Source organism: Pimephales promelas, chromosome 22 (assembly GCF_988280905.1).
Source record: "Pimephales promelas chromosome 22, fPimPro1.hap1.1, whole genome shotgun sequence".
NCBI lineage: Eukaryota > Metazoa > Chordata > Actinopteri > Cypriniformes > Leuciscidae > Pimephales > Pimephales promelas.
This window is the reverse complement of record NC_142790.1, coordinates 10,365,996-10,390,378: the sequence shown is the minus strand read 5'-3', so window position 1 is coordinate 10,390,378 and position 24,383 is coordinate 10,365,996. Positions and strand designations below refer to the sequence as shown.

General features: G+C 35.8%; 3 protein-coding genes across 8 annotated transcripts in view; 1 reads left to right on the top strand and 2 right to left on the bottom strand.

The window, feature by feature from the left end:
- Window positions 1-555: 555 nt before the first annotated feature.
- Window positions 556-6,339, bottom strand: gcm2 (GCM transcription factor 2). Of its 2 annotated transcripts, XM_039666556.2 has the most exons (6): window positions 5,856-6,339; window positions 5,658-5,737; window positions 5,180-5,432; window positions 4,479-4,591; window positions 3,879-4,004; window positions 556-1,815 (listed from the first exon to the last, which is right to left on the bottom strand). In XM_039666556.2, exons 2-6 carry the CDS (start codon window positions 5,697-5,699, stop codon window positions 916-918), a joined length of 1,434 nt encoding a protein of 477 aa, XP_039522490.1. In that variant the 5' UTR covers window positions 5,700-5,737; window positions 5,856-6,339; the 3' UTR covers window positions 556-915. The 2 variants fall into 2 exon arrangements, with proteins under 2 accessions (XP_039522490.1, XP_039522489.1); XM_039666555.2 differs by having other exon boundaries at window positions 5,658-6,339.
- Window positions 6,340-7,793: 1,454 nt separating this feature from the next.
- On the top strand, window positions 7,794-19,537 carry sycp2l (synaptonemal complex protein 2-like). Of its 4 annotated transcripts, none has more exons than XM_039666539.2 (33): window positions 7,798-8,754; window positions 8,942-9,061; window positions 9,177-9,485; window positions 9,581-9,605; window positions 9,707-9,792; window positions 9,879-9,967; window positions 10,267-10,301; window positions 10,397-10,539; window positions 10,626-10,678; window positions 10,795-10,840; window positions 10,958-11,050; window positions 11,132-11,192; window positions 11,373-11,536; window positions 11,885-11,924; window positions 12,018-12,060; window positions 12,209-12,242; window positions 12,342-12,385; window positions 12,478-12,535; window positions 13,332-13,448; window positions 13,684-13,733; window positions 13,858-13,903; window positions 14,122-14,221; window positions 15,152-15,198; window positions 15,301-15,418; window positions 15,504-15,568; window positions 15,642-15,702; window positions 15,804-15,890; window positions 17,113-17,219; window positions 17,921-18,015; window positions 18,220-18,319; window positions 18,980-19,038; window positions 19,127-19,208; window positions 19,337-19,537. In XM_039666539.2, the coding sequence occupies exons 1-33, from the start codon at window positions 8,749-8,751 to the stop codon at window positions 19,385-19,387; spliced, it is 2,634 nt and encodes an 877-aa protein (XP_039522473.2). In that variant the 5' UTR covers window positions 7,798-8,748; the 3' UTR covers window positions 19,388-19,537. The 4 variants fall into 4 exon arrangements, 3 of the variants coding, with proteins under 3 accessions (XP_039522486.2, XP_039522473.2, XP_039522474.2); XM_039666540.2 differs by having other exon boundaries at window positions 7,801-8,754; window positions 15,822-15,890; XR_016149154.1 differs by lacking the exon at window positions 18,220-18,319 and having other exon boundaries at window positions 7,795-8,754.
- The window catches only part of elovl2 (ELOVL fatty acid elongase 2), a 108,901-nt gene continuing 104,050 nt past the window's right edge, over window positions 19,533-24,383 (bottom strand). For both annotated transcript variants that reach the window (XM_039666557.2, XM_089125565.1), the window contains one exon: window positions 19,533-20,582. In XM_039666557.2, the coding sequence (XP_039522491.1) occupies window positions 20,460-20,582 (123 nt within the window). In that variant the 3' untranslated portion in view covers window positions 19,533-20,459. The remainder of the gene's footprint in view (window positions 20,583-24,383) is intronic.

Genomic DNA, 24,383 nt, shown 5'->3' with positions numbered 1-24,383 from the left:
TTTCCAACGCTGTTTGAGTATAACATTAGTAGCCAGTCACTTGCTATCGTTGCCAGTCAGATGCTATTGTGTAAAACAAAGGTGTATATGGTTAAAAAATGTTGCAAATTATCATTCAGAAACGTTTAGTAAGAACCGTGTGTGGTGAGGTTCTGCTTGACTCTTTTCATCGTGGCTTTCTCGGTCTGATTCTGCCTCACTGATACTGCAGTCTCGACATCATTATTTCCGTGTATCGACCGTCTATCTATGGTATCAACCTTTGGCATGCCCGTTTCGCCCGTAAAGGTAATGGGCGTTAACCTTCCGGACAACGTGAGCGACAGTTTAGCCAATCACAACACACCCGCCCAAACGAACCAATCTGAGCCCAGAAAAGAAAAACCACGAATACATGATATATTGCACCCCATAAACACAATCATGCAAAGGAAAAAAGCAGTCAACCCCCCCTTTAAGTTTTCTCGTAACAAGATAAAGTGATTAGTGCCTTTCTCCTTTTGTAGATGACAACATGTCTGTTCTAGAATAAGTATCACACTGTGATGCCCTCAGTTTTGTTAAAGAAACAGCTTTAATGAATATCAAAGAAACAAATTTAAAAATTCCTACCTAAATTGTCATTTGACACATGGTTCTTTATTTCTTTTGTGGACAACGGCTAATAACCGATCATGGCTTTAAAACGCATTACTTGAATATGGAAATGTACTCAACACTGATGTCAGTGTATGAAATCAATATGGGTCAAAAATATACACAAAATTCACCAGTTATCTACAAAACTAAAGACATTTAAACAGCTCAAATACTGAATATAAATAACAACACATTTCCATATACTTGCTCTGATTCCATATGCTTGCTCTGATCTGATCAGGGGGTTGTGCACCCTGTCTGTTTTCCTGCAGTCCTTCAGTATTCCCCACTGTCGTACCTGAAAGGATGCGACATTCGATCAGGGTAACTGTTTGAGCTGTAGCTACTGTAGCGATAGCCCTCAAAGTTTTCAGATCTCTCAATTTTAGATGGGAGCGTGTCCTGATACGACAGAGCAGATTTGATCACACCCGAATCCTCTGGAATCTTCAGATCCGAGTAAGAGTTGGGAGAGGACTCTTCCAAGATTGAGTTACAGTTAGACAGGCCTTTGACATCATAGATGTTCTCTCCATACTTGACAACAGATGGCTTGGGGCATGGCTGGTAGGACACTTTTGTGGTTGTGGTTATTATGGTCTGCAGTGCTGCTGGGGTAGCAGGAGCAGGTCCTGTGTACCTACATGGGTAGTCACTGTTGTAGTAATGGTGGTTGGCGTTGGTTGGCAGTTGAGTGTAGTCTCCTCTCTCCCCATAGGCACCTTTACTAAGAATTTGCTTCCAGCCATGATGCTTTCCCGTAGTTTCTGCGTAGCTTCGCTCATGGCTGCCTAAAGGACTCGTGCCATGAGACACGCCACTCAGGCTAGGCCCCGACTTATTAGGATCTGTCTCAGTTTGTGGGCTAGAAGGATCCTTATAAAGTGTTGTTGGATAAGGCCCTGAGCCAAGGTATCCTGGGACTGCAAAGTCATACCCACAAGGAGGGCGAGTCATATACAAACGGTGGTTAGGAGGCTTCTGCAGTGAGCTCGGTGTATCCGCCATGGCTGCTGTTGTGTCATAAGGGAACTTGTAGGGCTCTGGATTCTGGAACGAAGGATAGTGTTGGGTCTGTATTGGGAAATTGGACTCTGCAATGATGCTGAAGCGCTCCGGACCCTCCATGGTGAGCTGGTGGATATTTGGGTAGGCCATTTCGTGGTAACGTCCAGGCTGGTGACAGAAAATCAAATGTAAGTTTCCTGCAATTGGCCCTTCATATGGAGATCTTCGAGATGGTCCTCACTGCAGAACACGAAATCCAGGGAACACCTTACATATACCTAAACCTACACAGGTATTTACTTTCACTTAAAAAATAAAATAATAATAAATAAAATAACACTTAACCCTTATGCTGCATTAGGGACATTTTTGGTCTTTTGCAGTTTAATTTCTTTGACCATTTTGGCTGTTTTAATGCAAATGGTATGAAATTTGGCAAAATTGTGACTTTTTGGATACATGTAAAAAATGTGATCCCATTTTGCAAAATACGTATAACACACACTGTGTAGATCAAATAGTAACACTCAGCACCATAAAGACCAAAAATGGCCCATTGAAACCCATTAAAACGTTGTTTAAATCTGAGGCTGTCAGTAATACATGAAACATGATTTTTGCACAAACATCCTTTCATTTTGAAGCAAAAGCATTATATTTGCATTATATAGTGTATTCCACCAGATGACGTCACTACATATTTATTCCCTATGGGTGGAAATGCACCTTATTTTAGGCAATTGGCAATGTTTAATAGGTGGCCATTTTTGGTCTCTAACGCGCTAAGTGATTTTTTGCAAAGTGGGACTGTGATAATCCAAATCTAAAGTTTTCTCTTTGCATTTAGTTTATTGAAAATAATTGAATTTTTGTGTTTTTTCCTCTTATACAAATCGATGGTTTCGCAAACAAAACTGGTAATTAAAGGGTTAAAATCCTGAAATTGAATACATTTTTGGTAGTTATGATGAGGACTGATGCTGGTTAAAAGATTTAACTTGGTAAAAGTGGAAAATAATAATAATATATAATATTTTAGGCAATGTTTAATATGTGGCCATTTTTGGTCCTTAATGCACTCAACGGTGTTAAAAATCTAATGCAGCACAAGGGTTAATTTCAACATTTAATCTCCTTATGCAGTTCTATGCAAAGCATGCTGGGAACATGAAATCAGATAAATAAATGTCTGAAGTTATCAAAACAATTTCAGTAATTTGTAGTGACTGAACAATGACAAAAAATAACAAAGAAATATGAGTTTCAATTATAGACAATATTAAATTATTACATCAACAGAACTTAATAGAACGTTTTCAAAGTTTTAATTGAAACAATAAATTAGAAATTTTAACTTGCAACCATCCATTTATTTAAGTGGTAACAGATTCCCTGATTTACTATTTAAGCAGCACATTTATAGCTCTATACAAAAATGTAGAGGCTTCTGACCATTTTTATTCTTTCTTATATTTTCAAAATCTTATAGTAAAATCTTATAGAAAAAGTATTCTATTGCATTCATAATGTCCTATAAAAACCCTTCTTATTAGAAGTAAAACACTATAAAATAGTGTTCTATAAAATAGTTTTTTTTTTTGTTTTTTTACTTTTGTTACGATTATTCATGAGATGTTGTTGTAACATCTCATGAATAATTGTAACAAAAGTTAGAATACATTATAATACTTAACTTCTTGTTGTTATAACTTAGCTATAATGTATTTTAAGTAAGCTATAAGCTTACTGGTAACCCTCTTACAGTTGAAGCAATGCAATATGGTTTTGTTGATATTACAATAAATATGTTCAAAGCAAATGTGTTATATAACTCATCCATGATATGGCTGTTTAAAGAAAATTAACTTATGTTATTCAAAGCAGATAATGTCCACTTATAAATACTATGACCATACTTTAAACCGTTTTGGATGTTTACAAGATTTTGCATTTGTCACATTACTGTAAAAAAAAAAAAAAAACCACTAATAAAATATAGTATGATACTGTGCACTGCATATCTCAATGTCAATATATGAGACATATAATGCATTAGCAAATAATGCATAACTATGGCACCTATAATCAATTGCATCTTGCAATACAACTAATTACACTGTGTTTATCTAAGTATATTTTCAGTCTTAAACTATAACTGGAATTTTGTGTATTTGGGGTTAACTTGTGTATTTTGTGTATTTGTCACAGATTTTTTTGAAAGTGCGTATTACCTCTGGCTCCACCAGTCTTCTTTTCTGTGAAAAGTGAGGTGAAGACATCCTTCTCTTCACTGCACTTCTTCTTGCCTCTGTTTCTGACTTACTCTCTGGTCTGGGGTGGTCATGTACTCCTTTAGCCTTAAAACAGACATAGAGGGAATTGAACATCTCACAATAATATTCATAAATTATAACTATTTAAATACTTAACTATATTTAAATATAATACACAATTCTGTTGAAAAGTGATATCAATCAATTCAATTAAAGCTCATTTGAAAGTATTTATAATCATTTGTAAACAGTAAAATGAGTCAGTAGAATGACTTATACCTTATTTCTACCTGATTACATTTAAAAAAAAAAACCTTTGTTGGTATAGGTACTGTAAATATTCAAGTTTATTCAGTCATACACATATTATGACTTTTTAGTTAAATTGGATGTAATTTCTGCAATTTAATTTGCAAATTTAACAACCATTTTGTTAAGAAAAAATGTATTGTGTCTTTTAAGCATTTAAAGTTATCACTGGCATGTTTTTTTTTTCTCCGACACCAATATCTAAAACTAATAACAATAGCAATAATATGTCTTCACAGTCAAACTCACCTGGAAAAAAATGGCTTTCCCATCTACTCTCCAAAAATTAGTTACTGGATAGCCACTGTGACCTCGGCACGGAATCAACTCGAGAGCTGAGTTACAGTTCAGACAAAGCTTTTCTGCAAAGGTACATTACGAATACATAGTTTTACTGAGACTTTTACAAAAAAAGACCAACAACCCATTTTAATGAGCTATTTTGAAGAAATTCTCATGTTTAGCTTTATCTATTGAACATGATTCATAAGTCAGCGTAAGCAAAAGGTTTTTTTTTTGACTCAGCCAAAGAGTCAAGGTGATGAGTGAGAGGGTCGGGCTCTTAAGCTATCAGAACAGGGTAATTCAGCATGAAATGTGAGTCTAATGAAGTGCAAGTACGGTCTATTAACATAGGTCACTGCGCTAAAGGCTACACTACTAAATACATGTTCCTTAAAAAGTTTACAGCCTAAAGCCATTAGATAATATTTTTGAGTCACAGATGTTAGTCTGTTTCCATAAAACCATATAACAAAAATCTTGAAAAAAATAAAATTCTTGATAAGAATGCGATAAATTGCAGTTCAGATATTTCAAAGGTATTTCAAACTACGCGCTACAACAAGCCTGTTTTGTCTGTTCTTTCTTATCAGATTCGTCCCTGACACGATTAACTCGTTTGGTAGATGCTGCTTGTTTTTGGGAAACAAAAGTTCATGAACATATACTCTGCTGTTTCTGCCGCGCTTTGTCACATATGGCCGGTCTCAGCTGAAGTTTGGACCCGTCTGGGAGAGAGCAGTTTCGTGAACACACCACCACACCAAGACAGGACTTCTTTAGGATCTGACAGTTATGATTGTTAGTGTTCCTCATGGCCCATCCGCTCAGGTGTCTTTGCGCGTTCTTATCTTCACTGCTGTAGATATAACGCACATATCCATCAGTCCACTCCTGGAACGCATCATACTGCTTCGTATCCTGGAAAAATAAATCATCATTAACAAAGGCTATTTATATTTAGATAGCGAGAAGGCTTTTAATGTATTTCCGAGTAGGCCTAATTGGACCGACACAGAAACTAGGTTATCAATATTTCCTTTTGTACTTAAACTTTGAGATAAAAAAAAAAGGCTATTCCAAAAGAAATGGTAATTCCACCCTGTATACAAATGCATAAAATGTTTAAAATAAAAAAAAAATTACCTGTGGAAGCTTAGGGTCGTTTATATCCCAAGTCAACTTCATCCCGAATGAGCACACGCAATCTGAGCTGTCAAACTGATCTGAGGATTTGGACATTATGTGAGTCAACTCCGGATCATATCAACCAAAAGGATCAAAAACCAGCTTCAAGACAAAATTCAGCTCAGAGTTTAGACCAGTTTACAAAATGGATCATACATCACGTCCTTTAGACCTTTACTTCCAGAAAGCGTCTTTTTTTTTTCCTGTAGCTAAAATTCCACGTTTGTTTGAGTCCGTCCAGGTGCACTTCACCTATAGGCAATGGTCTCAGGTAAATGCTGCTGTGTCTATGTAAAGAAGGAGGCTGGGCTTACACAGAGAGACACACACGCACTCACATCAAATACTGAGTGCTTTCACTTTACATGATCCGTGCGTTTCACCTCTAACGAGTCACTAATTTCGCAACAAGACCAACGAACGCTCAATATTTGACTACAGGGGAGAAATAGCACAGCTTGTGTTAAATAAATTTTCCTTACACATCCCAGATTTTATCTCTGCGTTTACAGTTTAAAGGGGAAAATGACAGCCTCTTTTAAACGTGAACCCGACGGTGTGGTGTTTCACGCGTAGTCAGCGAAATTTATGCAAGCGACGTTCACTGGGACTGATCCGAGGCTGATGGTCACAGAACAGGACTGGTCCAGTTGGTGAGGTAATGTGATCTACTGCAGGTCATTAGCTGTTGTGTGTAAACGAAAAGCCGCACTGCTGACACAACACGGACCGGTCGTTAACACAACAAACACAACGCTCATAAACACGCACATTTTCTATGTATCCATTGGCGATTACTGATGTCATTGAAAAGTGATTTTCAAGAGATAGCCTACATAACCCAGTAAAAGAACTTTAAATGAATGCAGCTGCTTTTATTCTGTTTGTAAAAAATAATAATATAGAGCCTCGTTAATCAGACTTGATTACATGATTCTTGTAATCAGCCTAGTGTCACTTCATCAGAAATCTCTTTAAAAAAAAAAATATTCCAAATATATAACTGAACTGTCAAATATTATCACAATGAACTCGCATCTTGAATGAGTCTTCTGCTAAAACACATGTCTGATGTCTCACTGTAAAAAAAAATATTGATGGTTTAACTTAAAAAAGTAAGTAACCTGGTTGCCTTAAAATTTTAAGTTCATTGAACTGGAAGTGAGTTAATATAATGAAGGAGATTAATTTAACCATCAGAAATGCAAAATTATATGTTATCTGAACTAAATAAATGATTTAAGTTGATTTGACAAAAGAAAAAAATGTTGTGATTACTACACTGTAAAAAAATATTGTTGGTTTAACTTAAAAAAGTAAGTAACCTTGGTTGCCTTAAAATGTTAAGTTGATTGAACTGGAAAAAGTGAGTTAATAAAATGAAGTAGATTAATTTAACCAACAGAAACTCAAAATAATAAGTTATCTCAACTAAATAAATTATTGTAAAGGTGATTTGACAAAAGAAATTATGTTGTGATAACAAATCTTGAAAATGTTTTTTTACAGTGTAATAATGGCATACAAGAAAGAAACCATTGGCTACATTTATTTTAGTTAAACCTTTTCCACTCCATGGTCCAAATGTACAGTAGGCTAACCGTCCTTATATGGCCTAATAGCTGTGCTTTTGAAATAGCATTTATTAACAGTGCACGTGTGTGTAAATTAATAACTTTAAAGATGGCCGGCAATAGATGTTATTTTTCAATTGAAATCGTCATTTTGTAGAGAATAAGGTTATGAGCTATTACATTTTGTAATTCCAACATAGTCTAGCTTTTCTTAAGGTAAATATAATAACCATTAATTCATGCATAATAATAATGAGGCATGCTGTTTTACATTAAATTGAAATTCGCAAAAATATTAATGGGGATTCCATTACTCACGTGCAAGCTATTACGCATTCGTGATCGTAGGTTTGTATATATATATATATATATATATATATATATATATATATATATAGTCTTTTGGTTATTATTTTATTATTGCTTTTTTAATTCTGTCTTGCTTTTCTATTTTGTCATTCTTAACACGCAACTTATCTATCTATCTATCTATCTATCTATCTATCTATCTATCTATCTATCTATCTATCTATCTATCTATCTATCTATCTATCTATCTATCTATCTATCCACCCGTCCTTCCATCATCGATCTATTAAATATAAAAATGCAGAATGCTTTCCGTGAGAGTTGTGTTTAAGGGTCACGGTTAGCTATTAATATGTGGGTTATTAACTACAAGTCCATACTAAGAGCAAATGACGGGAATTCACGGATCCTGAAGACTTGGCTAATGAATATTGTTACCGCAGAGTTGTGGTCAGCTGGACAACTAAACTAAACTAATATTCGTTAATATTAGACCTAAATAAATCATATCACTGTATGTAAAAAAAAAAACAAATAAATATACAAACAAAAGAAAAAAAGTTTTACTTTTTTCATTCGTTTAAGTAAAATCAGAACTGTTGATGATACAATTAAATAAATAAACGGTCATTGTCCTAATGCATACAGGGAGATGCAAGCACCTTAGTGAAGCGCCCCGCGCTGTCTGTCACAAATTATTCAAAATTCAATGTCTACTCTCAATAGTCGTATAATAGGCATGCAAAATTGTACTTGTGTAGTTCTGCAGGTTGGCACAAAATATTTAAATATCTAACGTTTAATTACGCTGACAGGTATAAATTACAAGTTATTAGGCCTACTGATTATGCAAACGTTGCGTAAAAACGACTATAATTATGTTTTCACAGATCCAGCAACGTGCTACTTAATAGGCTATAAGGAAAACCTTTAGACATGTAAAAAACACTGCCCCACGCTCCAATGTTTTAATGCACTGTTTTAATGCACAAACACTGTCTGAAGAGTGTTTCAGTAAATATTAATAGCATACTGTCATAAATAAATAGTAGATCACTGAGAGTTCACAGCTGCTGAGTTTATAAATCACCTATAGAGCCTAATTAAGAGCCACGTGCGTTTAATCAGACAGTCTACAGTCCAAGGAGCTCGCCTGCCTGTGCATCATGAGTGTGAGTCTATTTTTTAAAATATAGGCTATATCCTCTTCAGAGCTGCACATATTAATAAAATCACGATTGATTATGTAAGCCTACACTCCTCTAATTTTACTTGTATTTGAAGCACAAATTAACCCTATTGAGTTTGTTATTGTTGTTTTTAGTAGTTATTTTACACGTGCTTCTCTTAATTGTACAGTTTACGAGTAGAATCCATGATGCCTTTGTCCAAAATAACATTAGCATGGCTATTATGATACTCATTGAAGAAAAATCGTCCGTATCCTTAATCGATCGGCTGGACGAAGTTGTTATCAAGGTAGGTTTTTTTGAATGAGCTTTTTCAAATCTGCTTTGCTATTTTGTAACATTCTTCACTGCAAACGTGGACATTTCTTACCGATGTAGGCTACATTATTATTATTCTTCTTTAGGAGCTGCATAAAAACGAACATAAGAATGTCTCATTATTATTACAAGCAATTGAACATCTGTTCGGTAAGGATAAGGACACCATCCAGAAACTTGTTCATCACGGCTTGGTTGTGAAGATAAGCATTTATTTAATTCAGATTAACATTAAACCTCTAAATTACTGGTCAGTGGCCCATGATAATTTATCACCTGCTCGCTTTTTTTACATGTTGAATTGGTTTGAGATGGCGTCAGAGTATGTTAAAGAACACCACAAGCCACCCAGGGACGCAATGAAACTCATAGAAATTTTCTACGAGGTTACAATGGTAATGGGTTTTCTGTCTCTAACTCCTTGTTATTCTATTTAATATATGTATTTTAATAGGCTATATTTTAAATTTAAAAATAAACTTGTTTACAGAGTCTGTGTCAGATGACCATTGCAGGTGACCCATTCAAACATTTAATAACCTATTATATTTTGTTGTTGTACAGTTGTGTTAATTGTAATAATAATGCTATTAAATTAATTCGGTGGTGTTGGAAGGCAGCAGCAAGATCCTGGATATATTTCTTCTGCGGTTTGGAGCTGTAGTTTTGGATTGTGAAGTGCCTTTCTGTCTGCGTCTAGAGGTAACTATCATGAAGCTATTGCAAATAATGACAGGCTAAACATTTATAGCCTTCTGTAGAGTAACTTTTACATTATTTTTACTCAGGCCATCAGAACCATCAACTCTATGTTGGACAGCAGTCCCAAAGAAACAAGAAAGAAACTCTGCCAGTCAGATGACCATACTGGGCTCTTGTAAGTCGTCAACCAGCACGCATTGCCAGAGACCACTCACCTACTTCACACGAGCCAAACTCCCATCCAATTACAAGCAAATTGAGAGAACTCATTACAGTCTCTAGAATAGAAACAGTTCTTGTTCTAAGTTCTACATAGCACCATTTTAAAATTAAATAATGATGTTGGAGCGCTCATGTAACTCATATGCGTGCGTGGAAAGACTGCACTCTAGTGGACAAGAAATTGCTCTACACTACAACACCACAAAAATGAGCTAATTTCTTTGCAAACACTTGCCTTGTCATCGATTACAGAGAAGACTTGGCAAAAGCGCTGACAGACATTGGTGGTAAGTCATCAATTTGATAAAAAAAAAAAAAAAAAAAAAAAAATTGAGCACTTGTATATCAATGTTCACATTGCATCATCTATTGTTGTCACCAGATTATGAAATGCAGGTGGCCATCTCTGAAGCACTCTGCAGGATGACACCAAGGAAACTACGCGAAGACTTTGCTGGCAAATGGTTCAGTTTCAGAAGTTTTGCTTCAGCTTTTACTTCAATTCGTGACAAAGATTTTGAAACTGTACGTTTGGGCACTTATTTTTTACTGCTCTACTAGCACAGTATGTTGCAGGTCTCAAAGTTCTTCCTTTTGTCTTTTATTTAAAGGACTGTAGGACTTTTCTAAATGAACTCAATAGTTATTTTGGGAACTCAAGAAGGTTTGTTTGAAAGTTTTTATAATTATTATTGTTATTAGGCTATTGCGTTGGCTTTATCCAGTCACCTGTATCTGTAAATGTTGACATGTTTTCACGATCTTGTTGCTCTGTCTTAGAGTCTTCTCGTTCCCTTGTATTCAGGCATTTCTTGATTCAGCTGAGGTAAAACCTGAATTTTTTTCCATTTTCTGTTCATAAGTTACTCACATTTTCTCCCACCACCCAGTATTTGAATTAGTTTTTTTTTTTTATTATTGTTTTTTTGTTTTTGTTTTTTAGCTGTTTAAGCCTGAAGATGAGTGTCTAAAAGAGTTTTGGGTGGATTTCAACATTGGAACATCCACTATTAGTTTCTTTGTAAATGACCCACAGGTGTGTCCAAAATATCCTTGAGTGCAAAAAGGTTTTTAATAAATCAGGAGTGCAACTAAACTGAGCTTTCATTTGTGGTAGAACACACTGTGGGAGCTAATTCACTTGCCTAAAGATGTTGTCAGCATGTATGAACTTCAAGGTGAGTTTAAAAACCACAAGCTTTTCTTAAATTCATAAAATTATCTTGGCTCTCTTTGTTAAACAAACGCAAACCTGAAGTAGACTAATGTGGTTGGAATTGCTTTTAAATTCCACAAATATTTGGTGCTCCGATCATTAATCCTTTTTCTTAATGACTTTTTCTCACTTACTGCTTTAGAGTGTGATGATCAGAAGATTGTGGTTTTTCACATGAGCACCCCAATTTCTCATGGAGAGATCACTGGGAAAATTGTCAAAATCATCTTTAGTTTGGAGCACAACATCCAAACAGCCCTGACAAGAGTGTTTGCAGAGAAGCCACAGCCTGCCTCAGCCTCAAAGGTATTGACATATTATACAGTACTGTTTTCAGCTTCTCCATAGCACACAGTGTATTTTTCGTGCAATTTATACGCAAAAAATGAGTTTTTACGTGCATAGGATACGCATGGTTTGGTTTAGGCCTGGGTTAGGGTTAGACCACTAGGAGGCGCCTTCTGGCCCATATATAAAATATGGTCTCATATTGGCGCTAAAGGGTGCCATGTGCGTTGGATGTAGGCCATACTCATTGGCAAAAGCGTCAGTATATGACGCCTTAGGATGAGAACGGGCTGAAATTGCACGATAAAACACAATGCGTGCTATAAAGACGTATGCGTGCTATAAATATGTATGTTTATTTTTTAGGACACTCTGCAATCAGGGGATGCTGTGACCACGATAGAAGGCACAACACATCTCACACTCTCAACAGATATGCATAGTTAAAGATAATACATATCGTTCCAGATTTATAAATATGAAATGTCATCCTGTACAGGACCCCAGCATGAGCAAACGGTGAAGCTGCAAAAATTTTCCAGGCATGTTTTTCTAACTATTTATGTAAAGCCCCGTGTTTGCATTGAGAGAGCAGAAGGCATCTTGATTTCTGCAATTGATTTTTCATTAGACAAGTTAGTATCTGATTTCAGAGTAAGTTTGTCTCATGAAGATATTTTTCTTCCTTAGTCCACCAGCTGGAGAAACTAAAGGTATCCATCAGGTAAGTATAATTCAGACAGCTAAGATGAAGGTAGTCACACATGTGAATGGTTGTATGGGCTTCCAGTTTCACCAACTTTTTTATTTATATTTTTTATAGCTTCCCCTTCTTTTGAGTGGACCAAGCAGATATTCAATATCAAAGTAAGCCTGTTTATTCCTGGAAAAATGCACCCTCTGATGGAGAGAACAGTGGTTTTATACTTTTCTTACTTTCTATACTTTGGTGCGTGAAGAGTCAAAGGAACCCCAGTTCAAGACATCTTTGACTTCAAGGATCATTCAGATACAGAGGTATATAAATGTATGTGTGTGTATTCTGGTTTGGCCTGCATTATGAGGACCCAAAGTCTTGTATTTTGGTGTATTCAGGTTTCAGGCCAAGCCATTTGCATTATGGGGACATCGCTAAATAAACATCCTAAACATTTTTTTATTACAAATAAAAAAATGCAGTAAGTTTTCTTACATTTCATAATTCACCTTTTCTCTAATCATATCATCAGCAGCACATGGGAAAAGTGTGAACAAGTATTAGTCAGGTGAAATCACTCTAATTCTGATTGGATTAAAAGAGCAGACCAATTGCTATAAAATTTGTGTGCTTCTGTTAGCAATGGTAACCTCCAAAGAAATGTGTGCAGCATCATCAATGTTGCATCAAAATGGCCTCACATGCAAGGAATTAGCTGCAAAGAATATTACACCTAAACAACTTCAAGGAGAGAGGTTCAATTGCAGTGAATGCATCAGCACGTCCCAAAGTGTTAAGGGAAGGCCAAGACTTTCTCCTGAGAAGTCCGCTATATGGAATTGTGACGTTATGGGATCGATAATTTGATTCTTTGGTATTGTGATGTTATTGTAACACAGTCTTGTGGGCTCAATAATTTGATACTTTGGTAATGTTATTTAAAAAAAAATGTGCTCTTTGATTAGCTGAACAACTGTAAATTTTGCACTGAACACCTAAGTTCGTTTTGGATGCTAACTGAGAATAAAAATGACCGGAATAATGTCAAAGGGCCACGTGATGAAGAATGGATGTAGTTTTCTGGCATATGAGTAGGTGTGTATATGACTGCCCCAGGTGATCCTTGAGGTGTCTCAATGTCTGAGTGACACTTTTGACACAGAACGATCAGGGAAGTCACATGACAAGATGCCAAAGACTATAAAGTTCATGACTGCTTTGTGGAGGTACCAGGTCAGTGGAGTGCAGTCACACATATCAGATCCCATTGTCCAGTTTTTGACTTTTATTAATTTCTTGACTAAATCTTGGGCTTCTGGGTCAGTTTGTTCATTTTATTACATTTATCTGGCCAGTGCCTTAATGTCTATAAATTGCCACTCAAGTGACTGTTGAAAATTAAAATATTTACTATTAATTTTCTAAATTGTAAAATTTAAGAATAGTTGATTTTGGCCTTTCTGTTTAGGTTGAACGTGCCAAGACTGTATTGTTCTCTCAGACAACATCTTCTAATGGGTAAGTGTCATCTCTGTATGGTCTGATGATGCTTGTGACCTCTAATATTGAAATCAGCAGATGAAATGCTGCAGTGTTACATATTTGCCATAGTCTCACTAAAACATGCTTTTTTTTTCATCAGGTCTACAAAGTCCCTGCCTGACAATGTGGGTAGAACTCCTGTGAAGGTTAGCCAGAATGTGTAAAGGCACCATTATTTGTGTAAATTGCCCGTTTTATACATGTTAGACATTAGTGCATTTAAGAATGTCCTAGTTTGCCTAATCTAGCTTTCTAATAAACCTGGCATTGTAAACTGAATATTGTTGGTTTTGTGACATTTATGGACAAAAGTGTCTACAAAATCTATAAATGTATAAATTAAATGTAAAATGGTTGATTGCAGAAGAAAATAAGGGTGCATTCAGATGAATGGTTTCTCCGCAAGGACACTCCACATGCTGACTACAGCAGGAGAAAGCCCAGACCTAAGGGGAAACTCAGAGGTATCATTCCTCATCCCGCATGATTAGGGGAGAGCGGGGCACAACCGAACGCTTTTGACTTTCTCATTTTGTGTAAATATACTTGGGGTTCAGAGTTTTATTTCTATTTATTTCGTCTAGTACAATCATTTGGTTTTGTTTTATTAATAGTGTGTACTTTTTTTCTTGATATACCCCGAAAGAATGGAAGTGAAATGTGACATGCCCCATTGTACTGGACACATGTGAGGGGGTACATTGTAACATGACCATATGACAGCTGATCTAATCAAAAACTATACAGGCAACTTAAATATTTTCTCAATAAAATATCTTTTTCTTTTTTCTCAATAAAAAATATTTTTCATATAAAATAATGGCATTTTTTTAAATTAAAAATAAAATAATTTTTGGAGTTTGATAATGAACACGCCAGAAAACACCGCTATACAACATAGTTCAAAACATAATTATTAATAATTTCTGAACATTTTTATTCTGAATCTTTATTCACAATTTTCTCAAGTTTTCGTGATGGAATTCATACAAGTATTGAATAGAATAGCATAGTTCTTCTAATAGGCACACATTGTAATGCAGTGTTCCTACATGCCCCACCTGCGCAACTGGGATTTAAACCACGTTAGTGTCTTCTGCTAGTTAACGAAGCAAAATTAAATAAATGAAATGAAAAATTAACATAAGAAATGTACTTTTGCTATGGTTAAATGTTCAGTGATTTCTACATACAAACATGCATACATGCATCATATATTAGATATGGCATCAAAATACACTAAGTTTCATCATGATAGCATGTGTGGAAGTATTTAAAACAAGGGTGTTATCATTAGCCCCGTGTTAGTTTGTGCCTTGCTCTCCCTTTCATCACTTTATAAATCCTTAAGATATGCTGCAACCTAACTTTTTTTTCTTCCTAATCTTGCATAGTTCTTCCTCTTTCCTCACCCAGCAGTAATGAGGAGCAGTTCTTCAAGGTAGAATGTAATTTATGAATGTAATAAAGAAGATTTGCAGTATAAACAAAATAGCCACACATTTAGATCTTTTTTATTTTATTTTTTTCCCTTTCTTTCTAGTATTCAACACCCAAACAAAGACTTCAAGTGGCAAGTAAAGATGGGCAGTCTCAAGTCAAGCTTAGGAGATCACTGAACAAAGAATTTTCATTACTGAAAGAGACCACTGCTGATTCAGGTCAGTATGATTGCATCAGAATATAGCTTATTCTGATCTAAATGTCCTGACATTGTGTGTGTTTTTTTTTTTTTTTTTTTTCAAGGTTTTCAAAACATGACTGTTTCTGAAACCAGTTTACAAGAAGAGCAACTTAATCTTATTGAAGAGGTACAACTTTATTTCAGTATGTTGAGCTTGTAATGCATATTTATCTTTAATTTATAAATAAATACTGACTTAGGAGCACTGTTTGGATAAAGAAACACCACTTCCCCCAAGAACTGAAGCACTTGGATCATCAGGTGAGTACCTAACCTCCACACATTCAGACACTTTTTGACAAATAAAAAAATAAAATCCCTAAAAATTCTTCTGAAATCGGTTACAATTTTGGTGATAATAGAGGAAATGTGCCACACAGAGCTGCCCAGACAACCAACATTTCAACCTACAAGACTTTTCCTGTCTAGCCCACTAGAGGATGCTGCAGGTAAATTATTTCAGTCTTGAGCATCTTACAGAGAAACAGTACAAGGTTTATGCTGAACCCGCATTATACATATCTTGACCTTTTGAGCTTTCCAACACATATTAGAGTATTGAGTCTAGTGAAATTATTTTTTTTATTTTATTTTTTTGGTAACACTTTACAATAAGGTTCAGTAGTTAACATTAGATAACTACATTAGTTAACATGTACTAAGAATGAACAATACTTCTTCAGCATTTATTAATCTTAGTTAATATTAATTCCAACATTTACTAATACGTTATTAAAATCAAAGGTTGTATTAGTTAACATTAGTTAATGCACTGTGAACTAACATGAACACACAATGAACAGCTGTATTTATATTAACTAACATGAACAAAGATTAACAAACACTGTAACTAATGCATTGCTCATCGTTAGTTCATGTTAGTTAATGCATTTACTAATGTTAACTAATGAACCTTATTGTAAAGTGTTACCATTTTTTTTTTTACTAGACTTTTACATTTTATGAATGTTTTGGTGCTGAAGAGTATAGGCTACTTCAGAAAGCTGCACATGATATCATTCATGTCACCCATTTAGTTGTAAATTTGGCAGACATTTATCCAAATCAACCTACACTGCATTCATGGTATAAATTTGATCAGAGCATGCATTCCCCTTGGGTTCAAACCCATGACTGTGACATTGTTAGCCCAAGAGCTACAGGAATGTTGCACATACAGTGCAGGATGAGATGCACATACTGTAAAAGTTGGTAAGAATTTATTTTGATTGTTCAATTTTATACTGCATGCCAACTACCAGTCATTAGAGCATTAAAAGACTGTTTGCTTAATATCAGCTTACACTTTATTCTGATGTCAGTCCTAACAGACATTGGACTGACTGTAAGCAACTTTGCTAATACTGTATTGAAAGTTGACACGTAGTAGCCATTCATCAAACTATATCAAAATAATGCAACCATAAGCATTCAGGGTTTATTCCAATCACTAGTGATGGCTAACTTATAATCTTTAAATATTTTGATAGTGTGACTAGTTTTATTTTTTGGCTCATTTGCACTCTAGTGTTGGCTCTGGTTTTTCTGTTTGAAAGGATGAAAAGCAGCCATTGTATGCTGCTGCTCACTGCCAAACAAAGAGAGAGACCTGAATGCCAAATATACACGTGTGTGTGTGTGTGTGTGTGTGTGTGTGTGTGTGTGTGTTAGAGCGAATAACTGAAGTGTTGATGGAAGATGAATCAGAGGAAGAGTTGGGTGCTGGTGTCAGAGCTGCATTTAATGGCTTTAAGACTCAGCTAAGAGCACACTTTTCTGTAAGTACAAAAACTCGTCTTTTTACTTTCAACTACTTTGTTAGCATTGGTTTTACCCCTCTGAATGAGCAGTGAGAAGCTTCCAAAAAAAAAAAAAAAAAAAAATCATGGATTCTTGGATCATCTTTGTTGATCATGGAACAACATTACAATCTACCAATCAGATTTGAGGGAAGTTTACCTTATGTCAAGTTTAGGCTTATAATCAGGCTAGCGCTTCTCATAAGTGTAATTCACTGATCATTTCCCTCTGATTTTAGGGCAGTTATGGGTAGGGTAAACACTGAATTTCCGGACAGGAATGTTGTTCCAGGGTCAACAAAATATGTTGATCCAGGAATGTCTTATTAGACTATGTGCAATATTCCAAGTGTTCTGAAGCCAATAGCTTCAGTTCAACTTTAGTTATGACTTGATTAATCACATCATACAGTATGTGATAAGTATTTTCAATGCAATGTGACCTTAGGCCTGTTCATAAAGGTCATTGTATGGCTTAATTTCAACATTAGTTTTTTTTGTTGTTGTTGTTGTTTTTTTGTTTGTTGTTTTTTGTCATATTTGGAGCTTGTCAATGCATTTTGTGTTAAATTAAATAAGCCCACAGGTATATGCATGTACAGGTACACAGCATGAGACATTTGGGGTGAAGTACCCCCTGACTTTAGTCGGCAGTAAAAATGATTTTCTTTGTGATCCAGAGCAGGTATAAGAAGATTGAAGCCAGATCACTACAATCTTTAACGGACTGTCAAAGAAATGTGACCTCTCTCTTGGGAACTGTACACAATCAAAGGTACAGAGCACACAAAACAGCATTAGAATTCAGTTGGTTCTTTGTCCTTTTCGGTCCATAAACCATGTAAATGTATAATAATCTAAAATAGCCTAAAAATGTCACCTGTTAAGCTGAGTAAAATAGTACTGCTCGATTTTGATCTAAATGGTTATTATACTGTAGCTGAGGTACAGAAAATGAACCATGCTGCTCTGCTTGTAGATTGGTGCATCTGGAACAGTTCCAGAACTCTGTGGTGCAGCAGTTGGAATGTTTGGAGAAGGACTGTCTGTCTCTCAAAACCATAGAGAAGGAGACCGTGGTCTGTTTCAGTTTCTCAATGGGCACATTTTCATATTAAGTAGATTGTCTTCAAAGGCAAACTAAAATGTTTATAAAATCAGCAAAAGAAAAGAAACATCCTCCCTGTTTCAACTTCTATTTTTCCAGCAAATTTCTTGACCTGTATATATTTTGTATGACCAAAGATTCAATAATCGAGACACAAACTAAACAAGTTTCACAGACAATTGATGAACTGAAATGGAATGAATTTCACCCCACGACTTGCAAGTTCTCGAACATGTCTCGGGTGTCATATGGTTACATTCTTAGGCACAGCAAGGATGAACAGCTGTCCTTCCAGCCGCACTGAATTCATTCTTCCAGCCTATGGCATTTTTACACAGGTTAACAGGGGCCCTAGACATCTATCTTCTTCAACTTCTAATTGTCTACTGCCTTTACACGGTTAGTCTTGAGGGCTGTTCCACAGGTGCATATGCAGGTTATGTTTGTTTCATTGAACAATCATGAAGAACATTGTTCAAACCCTTTCCAATAAAGATCTGTAAAGCTTATTTGGATTATCCTGAAAAGGGGATGTTTCTTTTTTGCTCAGTTTATAGTCTCCCGAACATATTTAACAGCGGATGTCTGTTGATAAATGCTATTCTGTCATATGCTCTTTTTCATTTCTTAGAATTTCTGGCAGTCAGAGTCTGTCACAGTTCGGGCATTCTGTGATAAACAGCAGAAGAGGTAGAAAAGTATATGCATGTATACTACCCCCCACCCCCCCACCCCCATGTACAAGATCTTAAAAGACCTTCTGATCCCCCTGTGACAGGTTGGATACTCTCCTAATCCCTCGTGAGGGTTCTGAAGCCTCAGTTAGTCAATCAGCGAGAAGCGAGGCCAAAATTACTGTGGTAAGTGGTATTCTAGCTTTTTTTTTCTAAATATGTATAGACTTTTTACAGGGCATGAATATCTACCTTATATTTATAATGTTAGCATGTACAATTAATAAATTAGCAATAATCATTTGAATTTTCAGCCTCTCCAGCCAGTCTCTCCTGAAGGACAATCATCCAAGGTTGCACTATGAGAGATCACCACTGCAGATCCCTAGGACTAATGCTTTTTCTTTCATTTCATTTTCTTTGCCTTTTTTGTCGGAATTGTCTACTCCTAATTAAAACAATTTAATTGTCACTGTAAGTTTAATATATAATATTAAACATCACACATCATTTGATACTTCAAGTGTTTTATTTAGTTAGTATGAAGAGAATTATTCAGTTTTCATATCGGCTCTATTTATACAACAAAAAAGGGGGCTGGGACGGAGGGAATAGGTGTGCACCAAAGACAAAAAGTTTGTCTTTGGGTAATCTACTATACATGCTAATCCACTCTGAAATTTGACAATTGACTTTTAGCAGATATACACAGTTAAAATGTACAATCATTATCTTCTGGTAAAATAGACAAAAAATACTGATGACACAACCTGCACTGAGTGTATGTTGCTTGTAGCACCTACCAAGATCAGAAAGATGTAGCAGAAAGATCCTCAACATCATTTTGCAATAGGAAATACAAAACTGCATATATATATATATATAATTATTTATCATTTTATATATATATATATATATATATATATATATATATATATACATACTGTATATATATATCATTTATCATGAAACTTGATATCTGTACACAACGATCCATGTCTGTCTGATAATGAAGATTTTGAAAGGTGTCTACTGTAACTACTGTATAATATAACATTTCAGCATATCAGATAAAGGATTGTAGCTTATGGCACATTTTGTTGAACAATACATTTATTGTGTAAAGATATAGAGAAAATTGCTGACCATTTCCTTGCAGTCATAGATAAACTTGCAAAGATGTGTGAAAGTAGATACTGTACTCCATAACAAAGGCATCAATTTTGAATTGGACATATTTGTCCCTAAATTATTGTACAGCATTTACATCGCTCAGTTATGAGACTTGAGGAATATTTGTAAAACAAACATACAAAATGGTTAAGTTCTATTCTAAATTTTAAAAATCACAGTTTGATTATCAGATGATTAGCTGCTATTAAGCTAATATTCAGCATAACTGGACTGAGACGATCCATTCTATGTCATGTCACGACATCACTGCAGCTTCGGTTTGGAGTAGACTCCGTTGAGAGAGGATGAAAGGCCATTCAAATTATTGTTTATAATTTCTCCAACCTTAGCCATTCTGCCACCCTCCAGCCGTCTCTTTTTGTATGTCTGCAGAGAAAAGACATTTATTGCTTAACAATTGATAAGAATGGAAGCATGAGAGCAGGCACCACTAAGCAGAGAGTGAGTGGGGTGGGGGGAAGGATGGTCCCACTTTATATTAAGTGGCTTTAACTACTATGTACTAACATTGAAATTACTAATTTGATACTTGGACTTATTGTGTACATGTTTTTTACATTTTACTTATATTTTAAAAATACCTGCACATAATTACAGCTGTAATTCATTTATGTAATTACATTTATAATTACACTGTTGACCCGTCCCTTACCTGTGGACACTGAGCAACAACATAATAAACAACGCATTCTCACCCCAAGGCGTCACCTTTGACCATGCTTCAATATTTGACGTTTTAGGCGCCCTTTAGCGTCACTTACATGACGCGATCCTACGGCGTCATCTAACTGACGCTAAAGGAAAGCGTCAGTTAGAGGACGCGGTTAGGTTTAGGTGTGGGGTGGGGGTAGGGTACACGCGATCCTAGGGCGTCATCTAACTGACGCTAAAGGGCGCCTAAAGCGTCAGATATTGAAGCATGTCCAAATGCTTCCCAAGGCGTCAGTTAAGTGATGCCTTGGGGGTGAGAATGGGCTGTAATAAAAGTCAAGACACCTGGCAGGATCACATGACAAACAAGGAATCACGTGATATACAAAACACAACAAAACCCACACGTGACACACATCCCCCTGAGACGAAAGATTTATGTTTTTTTTTTTTTTTTTGTCTGGAAAAAATCCTGAGATGACGCAAAAACCGTCATTTTGTGTCATCTGAGGATTTTTTGGCCAGAGGCTAAAGACTACAGTCAGTAGTAAGAGCTTGTTTTCAACCTGCCCATAGAGGGTGGGATCTAACTCACAGAATGTACACAAAGTGTCAGATATCTTTTTTTGTAAGCTAAGCAAGCGGCTCTTGTTCTGTGAAGAAAGCTGACTAGTAGAGGTTACCGGTAACACTTTAGAATACAGTTCCTTCGTTAATGAATAACTACACAAGAACTAATGAGTAACACAATATTAACAATCTAGTAACTATTATTAACTAACAAGAAACTCTGATTAACGAACTAGTAAGTAATAGCGCACAGACGAAAGTGGTAGTTCACTATTAAGTAATCAATAACCACTATTTTTTAATACTTCCCCGAGAACTACTGAAAAAGTTTATTAACAATCTAGTAACTACTATTAACTAAACTAAATTCTTATTAACGAATTAGTAAGTAATAGCTCACAGATGAAGGTGTTACTAGATACTTCTGTGGGAATTACTAATTATTTGGATTCGTATTATAAAGTGAAGATCATTGGAACTAACTAGTAATTACTCAAGTGTTACTAAAGACATTTTCTAAAAGTTACTAAAGTTCACCAAAAATCTCAAACGTTTGCACAAATCATGACTAGATCATGTAGTAACACTTGAGTAATTACTAGTTAGTTCCAGTGATCTTCACTTTATAATACGGATCCAAATAACAACGCATTCTCACCCCAAGGCGTCACCTTTGACCATGCTTCAATATTTGACGTTTTAGGCGCCCTTTAGCGTCACTTACATGACGCGATCCTACGGTGTCATCTAACTGACGCTAAAGGAAAGCGTCAGTTAGAGGACGCGGTTAGGTTTAGGTGTGGGGTGGGGGTAGGGTACACGCGATCCTAGGGCGTCATCTAACTGACGCTAAAGGGCGCCTAAAGCGTCAGGTATTGAAGCATGTCCAAATGCTTCCCAAGGCGTCAGTTAGGTGACGCCTTGGGAGTGAGAATGGGCTGCAAATAATTAGTAAGTAATAGCTCACAGATGAAAGTGTTACTAGATACTTCTGTGGGAATTACTAATTATTTGGATCCGTATTATAAAGTGAAGATCACTGGAACTAACTAGTAATTACTCATGTGTTACTACATGATCTAGTCATGATTTGTGCAAACGTTTGAGATTTTTGGTGAACTTTAGTAACTTTTAGAAAATGTCTTTAGTAACACTTGAGTAATTATTAGTTAGTTCCAATGATCTTCACTTTATAATACGAATCCAAATAATTAGTAATTCCCACAGAAGTATCTAGTAACACTTTCATCTGTGAGCTATTACTTACTAATTTGTTAATAAGAATTTAGTTTAGTTAATAATAGTTACTAGATTGTTAATAAACTTTTTCAGTAGTTCTCTGGGAAGTATTAAAAAAATAGTAGTTATTGATTACTTAATAGTGAACTACCACTTTCGTCTGTGCGCTATTACTTACTAGTTCGTTAATCAGAGTTTCTTGTTAGTTAATAATAGTTACTAGATTGTTAATATTGTGTTACTCATAGTTCTTGTGTAGTTATTCATTAACGAAGGAACCGTATTCTAAAGTGTTACCGAGGTTACCATCCTCTTTTTCCCGGACATGTCCGGCCATCGATGTCCTGGATTCAGCTTTTGCTTTCTGCAGTCACCATATATTGTTTACATGCACATTTTTTGTTTCAATGTAACTGAATTCATTCCGATTCGTGAATCTGAATGTAATGTTTACATAAACGCTAAACAAGTGATCTGTTGATGTGCGTTTTAACATTTCCAAGAAAAACCCCTGCTCCTCAGTGAGAGATACGAGACCGGTGTGTCTCACCAGTGTCGCTGATCGGTAATCACGCCACCAGTCTTGCATCGTTCTCCCACGGGCCTAGCCTCGTCCTGCTTGCCATAGTAAACATAATGAATAGCGACTGTAGAACGCAAAAGCTGAATCCTGGACACATTTTCGGGCAGACTCATCATGGAGTCGGAAACTCACTAGTAGCCTAGATTTGTTGTTTAACTCTTTCCCCGCCAGCGTTTTAAAAAAAAAAGTTGCCAGCCACCGCCAGGGTTTTTGACGATTTTCGCTAAACTTTAATGGCCTGTTGAATATTTTCTTCTATGAAAATATGAAGAAGCTATATATTAAAATAAAGATCTGAGCCTCTGCTTTTAGGCAAAAAAAAAAACAAAAAACAATTTTATTTTATCTTCATTTGTTCTTTTTTTATTGCCACTTGAACATTTTGGACAAAAAACTGAGAAAAGGGCATTTTTATCAAACAAGTGCATTTTCAAGCAGAATACATTCAGATGTTGTTTTCTTCATATATAAAACTTTCCAAAATAAATATAAATAAATAAATGTAAAATATATCAAATTTAGGCACTGTAATTTGATTTTGAGTGCTACACGGAGTAACATTGTAAGGGGACACCACAACTTTTGCAGTAGAACGAGGTCTCCTTCCGCAACCCCTTACGTACACAAACTCTGCATCCTCTGGTTGGGTGTTGCTTTTTGGGAGTGGGCAGGATTGGAACAAGTTCATGAACAGCAAAACTGGCATTCAGCCGGTTGGTTGGGTCAGTGTATGGTGCTCTTGGAATTTTTTCAGTTGGAGGCTCAACACTTTCTTCCCCACCACCAGCATACTCTTGGCTGGTCCATGATTTTATAACACTCTGGGTGAATGAGAGAAGAGTGTTACCCTGTGGGTTTTTCGCTTTGTAAGTGACAAAAGCGTTGAACAAACTGATCTGAAACAGATACATGATAAATTTCTTTGTCCACTTGTGTGACTTCCTAATAAAAGGGTAGTACACAATGTTTTGGTCTAGTTTGTCAACGCCATTCATTTCATGATTGTATTCTGCAATGCATGCTGGTTTTTGCTTTGCAACTTTTTCTTGGTGGCCTCTCTGCCAACACCTCAACACGTTCCATGTTGTTCTGAGGGAAAGTTGTAACCATTTTCACTGTTTGTT

Coding starts and splice junctions, on each gene's coding strand:
- sycp2l (XM_039666539.2), top strand. Junction 15,199..15,300: donor ATGAGGAGCAGTTCTTCAAG/GTAGAATGTAAT, acceptor CTTTCTTTCTAG/TATTCAACACCCAAACAAAG. Junction 15,419..15,503: donor AGAGACCACTGCTGATTCAG/GTCAGTATGATT, acceptor TTTTTTTTCAAG/GTTTTCAAAACATGACTGTT.
- gcm2 (XM_039666555.2), bottom strand. CDS start 5,753: ATGTCCAAATCCTCAGATCAGTTTGACAGCTCAGATTGCGTGTGCTCA. Junction 5,433..5,657: donor ACGACCCTAAGCTTCCACAG/GTAATTTTTTTT, acceptor TTATTTTTCCAG/GATACGAAGCAGTATGATGC. Junction 4,005..4,478: donor GGAAAGCCATTTTTTTCCAG/GTGAGTTTGACT, acceptor GTCTGTTTTAAG/GCTAAAGGAGTACATGACCA.